At 42.6% G+C, this 9,943-nt stretch overlaps 1 protein-coding gene across 1 annotated transcript in view; it reads right to left on the bottom strand.

Annotated features, from left to right (window-relative positions):
- Positions 1-9,943, bottom strand: part of CACNA2D3 (calcium voltage-gated channel auxiliary subunit alpha2delta 3) — a 1,513,414-nt gene that overhangs the window by 86,203 nt on the left and 1,417,268 nt on the right. Inside the window, exon 32 of the mRNA XM_007937248.2 lies at positions 2,243-2,318. Coding sequence (XP_007935439.1) covers positions 2,243-2,318 — 76 coding nt within the window. The remainder of the gene's footprint in view (positions 1-2,242; positions 2,319-9,943) is intronic.

The following is a 9,943-nucleotide window of genomic DNA, read 5'->3' as shown; positions in this document are numbered from 1 at the left end:
TGATACTACCTCAGAAACCCAAAGAGGGGTCACTATGAGTTGGGTCCAACTCGATGGCAAATAACAACAGGACAATTTTGGCACTTACTAAATATTTAATGGGAGCTCTGGTGGCATAGTACCTAAAGCATTTGACTGCTAATCAGAAGGCTGGCGGTTTCAAACCCACCAGCCACTCCTCGGAAGGAAGGCTGGGCAATCTACTTCCGTAGTGATGCTGCCTCGGAAACCCAAGAAGGGGTTGCTATGAATTGGGTCCGACTTGACAGCACATAACAACTACAATGGGATAGTTCTACTCTGTCCTGTATGAGTCAGAATTGACTCAATGGCTTGAGGTTCCCCCCCCCATTTCTTGTCTTCCTATTGTTGTCTAACCATTCTTAGGGAGCCTCAGGGTGGTGTGCATGTCTAATACACTCAGCTGCTAACCAAAAATTGGAGGTTAGAGTCCACCAAGTGGTGCCTCAGAAGAAAGTCCTATTGATCTACTACCAAAAAGAAAAAAAAAAAAAATCAGCCATTGAAAACTATGGAGCACAGTTCGACTGACACCCATGTGGCTGCCACAAGTCCATTCTGACTCAACAGCAATTGAGTAGTTGGTTGGTTAGAACCCTTCTTAAAATTTTCCCATTTCAAGCAAGAAATTAAGTAACAAAAAAATTAAAACAAAACAAACAAAATTTACTGAGCCTCTTCCCAGCCCACCTAGATTTCAGACTTTTGCAGGCCTCTTGCTGAGTTCAGTGGTTGCGTCCGTATCAGAGGGCTCAGAGTCCTCAGGATCAGTCAGAGAAAGATGTGAACTTTCAACTGAAACTCTAAACCAAAAGCAACCTTGCAATCTTGTGACAGTGTAACCATTATATTGGCTTGAAAAACAATCATCTTTTTCCCAAATAAGATGCTGGTGGCCCAACTATGGAAAAATTCTGTGTCTGTGTACCTGCTGGGATGGGCAGTGACATTTTCATAGTCCTTGTTAGTATGGCTAGAGGGAGGAGAGACTGGCTGAGTAAACAAAGGGATTAGGGTGCTTTAGGAAGGGGGAGGCACAAGGATAGTTCATCTCCAGGTAGGGGGGAAGTCACTCTAGCAATCCATGCCAGACATTGGTTCAATATATGGGTGAACAAAGGGATTATGTAAATGCAGGATTAAAAAAATTGAAATGCACATTAACATTCAGAAGGTTACATTAAAGCCATTGAGCTTTTAAGCCTAACGATGAAAACATATCTTGGGAACGTTTTAAGTCTGGAAATAGTCATGCTAAGGTTAGGGAAGCTGGATTTGAAAGATATGGTGAGTCTCACTAAAAAAGGAGTATTTTTTTTAGCACTTTTAATTCTTAGTTCCTGTTGCCTCACAAAACTTTTCAAGCTTTGAGTCTTTTTTCTGTTCCCTCAGTCCAGGAGAACCCTGTTAAGTATTTGGTTTTCAAATAATTTCCCTCTAAGATCTTACATCTACAACTGAAAGGGGATACATTTATATTGTATTTTAAAACCAAAATGGCCTTACATTTTGCTTTTCACACAAAATTCTAGGTTAACTGCTGGTTTTTACAAAATGATAATATAGAAGGGTTCTATTTACACCTGTATGCAGGGACTACCTTGAGGCATATGCTATAACTTTTTTGTGTGTTTTCAAGTTACGAGTGGCCAAATGTACATTGTCTGCACATTGTAAATTACATTTCTAAGCTGGAGGTAGACTTTAACAGTGAGTTTCTGGCAGTGTGAACACCAGTTTCTAATGTTACAATCGCTGTGTTGATTGATCTTCAAGTGTGACAGCAGCAATGGAACCAGCTAGAGGGAAAACGGTGCTGAAATTGTGTAACAGCGTGACTTGGGGAGAGAATCTAGGATCGAAATAGGCATGAGTTTATAGGCTAGCAGCTCTATTACAGACCAAAAGGAAGATGTCTCCTGAAGAAAGCAAAATATTATCTTATATGAGAATGAGAGAATCCACAAAATGTATCCTCCTTTCTATCCATCAAAAGAATGCTGCTGCGTTAATCCATCAAAGACTTTAGACCTGCTTGTCATTCATATAATCGCTGCCCTTGGGTTTAAACGGATGCATTTTTCTTAATGAATAAAATCAGTAAATACCTTTTAACATTAAAAAAAAAATTAAACTTTAATACTCTAAGATCAGGAGATATGCTCACACAGAGACAGACAGGAACATGCAGCTGTTTTCTGGGCAACTGTGACATACTTACATCCAGCAGACCATGGGCACTATCGCTGCTTTCCTTGTTAGCTCTGCACATGGCTTGGTAATCATATAGGGTAATTCTATAGAAAGAACAGAAAGAGCTTGACTAAAGGAGAGAACATAGGACCACATGATGTTGCATACCAGCAAGGGGAATAGTTACTAACACTACCATCAAGTGCAACAGTAACAGACAGTGATACAGGCCTAAGAAGGAGTGTCAGCCAGGGATCTGTCTGAGCAAACTCCCAAGAGTAGACACACAGTTATGTCACTACTTGGAAATTGAAGAACAAAGGGGTATGGGTATTGGGAAGTATGGAGGGAGAAGAGAGACCTCCCATCTGAACAGTCATTGAAGTCTAATCAAGGTTAGTTTCTGTGGACTAGGATACTACAAAGGAAGTATGCTGTTCTGAACTGGAGTCTGGTTTCTGAAAGAATCCACTTGAGCCATGTCTCCAAGTCAAGTACAGCTAGGAAGGGTTACTTTAAGAAATGGCAGGATCTTCTGTCTCTCTCAACTACTACAAAATAGGCCTAGACTAAGATGTCTACAGAAATTTGATGATCTGTTAGAAATCAATTGACCCATCGATTGTAAACCTACTGCCATACATAGTGACTGTAGTCTTACTTTTGAAGACTGCATATTTTATGACCAAAAAAAAAAGGACATTCCTCCCTGCCTCCCTGGTGACAAAGGTACAGCCATTGCTCCAGTTATGGCCTTTGTTGTTGTTGTTATGTGTCATCAAGTTGGACCCAACTCATAGTAACCCCTCCTTGGGTTTCTGAGGCAGTATCACTATGGAAGTAGATTGCCCCAGTTGCAAAAATAATTTTTTTTTTTTAATTTTCTAGGTATCTTAATTTTCCATCGACAACTTTACAAAGTCAAGATGGATAGCAGGTTCTAGGAGCACATTACAGCATTTAGGTGGAGTGAACATCTCATCCCATGTTTGAAAGTCATAGGTAAAGGAGACATGCAGTCCCATCCCGCCATTCAGCTCCTCGCTACATTCCTGGCCCCATGAAGGACAGATACTTAAATTCCAGTCTGAGTTACATCACTCCTTGAGGTGTGATCTTAACACTTCAATACACGCCCTTTTAAATGGTTGGATGAAATTCTCAGGAATTCTTTCAACAATTAAACACATTAAATATGTTCAACAATGCTTAATGTTGAACATATTTAATGTGGTACACTAGAATAAAACTCAGTGGGGAACAAAATGTGGTCCATACACACAATGGAGTATTAGTCACACAGAGAAATGAAGTTTTGATACATGCTACGGTATATGGCTGAACCTTAAAAACATTATCCTGAGTGAAATAAATCAGACACAAAAGGGCTAGTGGAAGAGATGAATGGAGAGTTATCATTTAAAAGGAACAGCTTCTCTCGTAGTGATGAAAAATTTCAGAAGTAGATAGTGGTGAAGGTTACAAAACATTTTGAAACTTATTAGTAGCACCAAATTGTATATTTAAAAATATTAAAATGTAAAATTTTATATATTCCCATAATTAGGGGAAAAAAAATAGCTCCATGGGTCACATATTGGACCTGCTTCACCACTGATCCCTAGCTCTGGCACAGTGCCCAGCATGGAGAAGCTATTCAGTTTTAAAAAGGTCAGATCGATGAATGAATGCCTGAATAAATCAGTCTTGAATAGATGATGACACTGAGAAGCAGAAGGTCAACTGCAAAGCATGATGTGCAGGCCTCCTCATCTGAACAGCCAAATCAAAACCCAACTCACTGACATGGAGTGGATTCTAACTCACAGTGATACTACAGGACAGGGTAGAACTGCCTTCATAGGGTTTCCAAGATTGTAAATCTTTACAGAAGCAGACAGCCCCATCTTTCTTCCACAGAGCAACTGGAGTGTTTTAATTGTCAACCTTTCAGTTAGCAGCCAAGCACTTAATTACTGTGCCACCAGGACACCTTCATCTACAGCAGTTAGAGACATTATAGATATGACTTAAACAGTTATCTATGGGTATCAAGTAGAAAACTGGCCACATTTGACCAAATAGTGACTGTGATGCAATAAATTGCTATTATATGGCCCTTCTAGCCGTGGTCTTTTAACTCTCACCAAAAGACTGGGTGAGAATATGCAAATCAGATGCTGTGGCCCACAAGAGGATTGGACAGCCTGTTAAAGCAAATAAGATGCTTGGAACCCTAGTAAGGGATTGGTCAGTTTTGCCATCCCACTAGGCTTAAAGGGAACCAATCTCAGAGATTGGAGGAAGACCTCGCTACCATCAAGAAGAGCCAGGAGCAGAGTGTTTCCTTTGTACTCAAAGTCCCTGCACTCAGAACCTGGTAGACCTAGGGGACAGAGAGAGAGCCGTAACACTGAAGACAGCACGTGAGAGCAGCAGCATGGGTCAGCAGGCTAGGTGTGCTGACCCATGGAGCAAAAGAGCTTAGTGTCTTCAGGCAGAAGGATTCCCAGTGGACTGGGGTGCCTCCAGACACTTATCAGTGAAGTTGGAGAGCTTTGTAACATTTGCCCAAGGGAAGCTGAGGCCAAGAGAGAAGGTCAACACTGAAATCAAGGCTGAGAGTGAGGGCCTGGTAGCAGAGGCCAGGCCTAAGCAGGACTTGGTGGCTTGTAGGCATGCTATGATGATGATGTCCTGATTGAAGAACTTTTGAGTTGTTCCTATTACTTCCAAGTTGATCATAATCCTCAACTGTAACCTGTTACTTCCCTAATAAACCTCATAACTGGGAGTATGGTCTTTAAGTTCTGTGCAGCCACTGCAATTAATTACCGAACCCAGCAGAGAAGTACAGAGTGTCATGGGAAAGATGGCTGGTGTCAGAATTGTTTAAAAGTGTTGGAGAGTGGAAGTATGCCTGACCTGCATCTCATAGGAATCAGCTTTGGGATGATGTTGATTTTGATTATCACTCTCTTTCTAGAGATAGATGAAAAGGTCAGATGCCATATCATTTTTTTTTTTTTAAACTATAACTGAAACCAACCCCTGACCATGACATACAACACCCCTTGGGAGCAAAGCCCCAGAGGACACCAGCGGTCACAGAGTCCCCCAGCAAACCACAAGGCCTCTTTCTTACTAGAGCATCTCTAGCTTGGTTCACTGTTATAAAAACTGGTGTGAGGGAGGTGCCTGACATCCTCCAACTTATAAGGGGGAGAAGGATCAAGAATAGTAGCCCAAGGCTGATTCCTATGAGGAAGAAGTCAGACATGCCTCCATCCTCCAACCTTTTAAAACCAATTCTAACGCCAACCATTCTTCCCACACAACTCTCTACTCCTTTGCTCGGTTTGGCAATTTGTTGCAAAGGCCATACTGAACTCACAGCCAATACTCATGATTATGGGTTTTTTTAGGGAAGTAGTAGGTTACAATTCAGGATCAAAATGGTAACAGTCTCCTCAGGATACAGATCTTCTATCAGGACAACCTCTTTTCAGCAGTGCCTGCAGGCACACTACTCTCTAGCCCTCGGCTTGTGTCTTACTGCATCTTGACCTCTGCTTTGGTTGGGCAAGTGTTACACAGCTGTTTTAGCTCTGCTGATAAATGCACAGCTAGAAAGCTAGCAAGCTAGCAAGCCTCATGTCTAAGGCACTCCATTTTCTCACTCCATGTGTCCAGAAGCCCACCTTGCTCTCTCCTTCTGGGTGTCAAGGTTCTGGTGCTGCCCTTTTTCTGCCACTGTTCCTTGCTGTCTCTCACTATCTCAGGAAAGTACTACAGCTCTGTCTCCTAGGTAGAGAAGGTTCAGAGCAGGAATCTCGGGTCCAAAGGACAAGCTCCACTCCTAACTCCTCTTTCTTGATGGTAGTGAGATGCCCCTTCTTTTCATCTCTAGGATGGCTCGTTTTAAGCCTAGGGGGATGGCAAAACTGACCAGTCTTCCTGTTAGAGTTCCACATACCTGTCTTACTCCCAGAAGGGTGACATCACTTTATTTATTAGCCAACTCTCCAATTCCCTTGGTGGGCTACAAGTACCTCACATTTGCATAGTCCTCCCCAATCATTTGGTAGGAGTCACAAAGACCATAGTAAAAAGGGTCACACCAAGCAACTGACTGCATTCCAACTGTCCTTTGGCTTTTTCCCCTCACAGCAGACACAAGACAACACTTTATTTATCATGACAGAAATGAAGCCCATGGGCCAGACAACCATTAAGCTGGGAGGGTTCTCACAGAAATGGACATAGTGGATGCAGTCTTGACACTACCTCAGCCACCGGGCTATTCTGCAGAATGAATTGTCAACCACAATAGACAACTCTCACTGAGCCATGGCTTACCACACCGTCATGTCCATATTCATCAGGTGAGCCTCTGCAAGGGCTTTCTGGGATTTTGGTGAGAATTTTTATTGCTTTAATCATTTTTCTATTCTCTAACTGTCCTTACAACTGATACCTGCACTAGAGCTGGGTGGAAAACAGCATGGCGTTGAGAGGACCATGTGTATACTTGGAGTCCTACATTCACAGACACCATACAACCTTAGTTTTAAAGGTTGGCTCTGCCATTTCTTCTGGCTGTAATCTTGAGCAAGTTGCTTATCCTCTCCTAAGGCTTAATTTTCTTATCTATGAAGTCATTCAGAGCTATTCTGAGATTTTAATAAGGCACATGGAAGCACATTGAAATTTACCATATAGTGTTATGACCCTCACACAGAAGCTTGATTCCATTCTTTGTTGTCTGGTCTCTATTAGCTGCACTATTCCCAGAAGCCCCAAGGAAGACTGTGGGACTTAATGTCTAAAGTGTCAGCATCAAGTCAATGACACCTGAGCTCAATCCCTAATGTGTTTCCTTGTCATAGTGTTTTATTTTTGTTATTTTACCCTCTTTATGCCTGTTTCCTCATGAGTGAAATCATGACAACAATGGCTTCTTTACAGTGGTTGTGAGAATTGCATGACATTGTGTACCTATTGCACTTAGTACAGTGTCTGACACAGAGGAAGCATTCAGCAGATAAAGAGCTGCAGCTATGAAAATTCTATATTGCTTTCCTTTGCCATTGGTAAGTAACGGGGATCACATGTAATGCAATGAGAACAGACCAGGGTTTACTTAGCTGGCTGGAGGAGGGACAAGCTTCCTGGTTTTTACGTCATTGTCACACATGGTGTAGCACAAAATCTACCCTTTGTTACTACAATACAGAGGACCCACAGAAGCTGTGCTGGGATTATCAGGAGATGTTGTGGGAACATCTGCTCATGGATATCTTTGTTTCCTTGTTGTTATTAAGTTGTCATCAATTTGGCTCCAACTCGGGGCAACATTATATATAACAAAACAATGCCCAGTCCCGCACCATCTCCGTTATCACTGGTATGCTTGAGTGCATTACTATGGCCACCTTGTCTTTTGAGTGCCTTCCACCTAGGGTGGCTCATCTTCCAGAACTATATAGGACAACATTATGTTGTGATCCAGAGGTTTTCATTGGCCAGTTTTTGGAAATACATTGCCAGGCCTTTCTTCCTCATATATCTTATTCTGGAAACTCCACTGAAACCTGTTCACCATGGGCAACCCTTCTGGTGTTCGAAATTCTGGTGGCATAGCTTACATCATCACAGCAACACATAAGCAACCACGGTGTGACAAACTGATAGACAGGGGGTAGCCTTAGTTTCATCAGGCTGTCCTAACAAAATACCACAGTGTGGGTGGTTTTAAAGAACAGAAGCATCTTCTCTCACATAGTTCTACAGACTAGAAGTCTGAAGTCAGGGAGTTAGCAGGTCTGTGCTGTCTTTTTGGCAGAGTCTTAGGAGAAGACCCTTCCTAGTCTCTTCCAGCTTCTGTAGCCACAGACATCTCTAGGCATTCTGTGGCTTGGAGATGACTCTCCACATGGAGTCTTGTCTGTCACTATTTCCATGACTGTTCTTCCTCTTTGTAAAATGCCATCAGAAGGGATTAGGTTTAGGACCCACCCTACTCAGGTATGATTTCCTTAACCGACAACATCTGTAAAGAAAAGCCCTATTTCCCCAAATAGGGTCACATTCACAGATGCTGGGGTTAGGACTTCAACATAACACTTTGGGGAGTCAATTCAATCCACAACACTGGGCTTCTTAAACAAAGACCATAATAACAATGGAAAAAAAAAAAAAAAAAAACCCACCAAAACCACTGCCATCAAGTGGATTCTGATTCAAAGTGACCCCCACTGGGTTTCTGAGGCTGTAAAGCTTTACAGAAGTAGGTTGCCCCATCTTCCTTCTGCGGAGTGCCTGGTGGTGGATTTGAACCACTGACTTTCTGATTAGCAACAAAATGCCTTATTCATTACACCACCAGAGATGATTATAATAACAATAGCTGTTGTCTACTAAGCAACAATTAGCAAAGTTCTCTTCTAAGTACATCCCTCTAGGACACATTCTAATCTTCCCATTTTACAAAGAGGCAGACCAAGACACGCATATAGCAAATCAGAGCCAGAATCAGATGGGGAGCAAACGGAACACCTTTCTGTGTACTCTGCTCAGCAGCAGGATCTAAGAGATTCCAGGAAACAATTAGAAGACAGATCTGTGCCTCATCCCAGTGTCTTACAAGAAATGTGTGCCAGAAACCAGGTCTTATAACCAACATCCAGAATCAGACGTTCAACCCAACCTGCCATGGGGTCCCCAGGCCAGGCTGCACCAGGAAGGCTGGTCTTGTGAGCTCCCCATGCATCATCACTGTGTTCACAGACAGATGGCAGGATGCTTGAGATTCTTGGATCGGTCTCAAAGGCTCTACCCCACAGGTTGGGACTAAGAGAAATTGGTCCAGGGTAGTCCCCAGGCCAGGGTTGCCATCTGTCACTTCAAAGGCGGCTTTCCTGATAATATTGCCATCGAGAAGGTCACAAAACAAGCCTCTCCAGTCTGGTCCATGCTTAGATAGCTTTAAGTAAATGTTACAGAAAGAGGGACTTCCAGATTATTACCCTTTTTGAAGTGATTTTGCTACTGTTTTAAATAACTACATTTTGCGGCTACCTGTATCCTGTTGGGCTGATTATAGTTAAAGAACATGATAATTGCCTGCTTTCATTCAGCTCTAAAATAAACCCTGAGAACTGTGCCTGGCCCAAGACTGGTGCTGTGCGCTGCTGTGCTCAGCAGCGAGCAGTTTATTCTTATTTCAGATAATATGCCTTAATCCCCATGGCATCACCACCAGGCTACTCCAGCCATAGCCCACAGCCTAGGACCTGACTTACGTTAGCACCACTGTCAGGGTCTCTGAAACTTTCACACAAGGCAAGTAGAGTCTCTGAAGAAGAACTCAAGGTAATGAAAAACAAAAAGCCCAAAGCGCCCTGTGTTCCTGTGCCCAGTAAAGCTACGGAGGACAGACCCAGTGTGGAACAAACCAAACCAAACCCACTGCCATCGAGTCGATTCTGACTCATAGCAACCACAATAGGGTGTTCAAGGCTGCAAATCTTTACTGAAGCAGACTACTCCATCTTTCTCTCGCAGAGCAGCTAGTGGGTTCAAACCACCGACTTTTTTGGTTAACAGCCATGGCACCACCAGAACTCCAACAGTAGGAGTCATATAAAGTCACTTTCCTGAGACTGCTCTTTTCCAGCTAATCAGAAATCATGTGCAAGAAAAAGATTTAAGAATTTGCATGTGGAAT

The sequence above is a fragment of the Orycteropus afer genome, unplaced genomic scaffold (genome assembly GCF_000298275.1).
Source record: "Orycteropus afer afer isolate SDZICR_OR568_19922 unplaced genomic scaffold, OryAfe1.0 scaffold00041, whole genome shotgun sequence".
Taxonomy (NCBI): Eukaryota; Metazoa; Chordata; class Mammalia; order Tubulidentata; family Orycteropodidae; genus Orycteropus; species Orycteropus afer.
The sequence above is the reverse complement of the archived record's forward strand: the minus strand, read 5'-3'. Positions and strand labels throughout refer to the sequence as shown.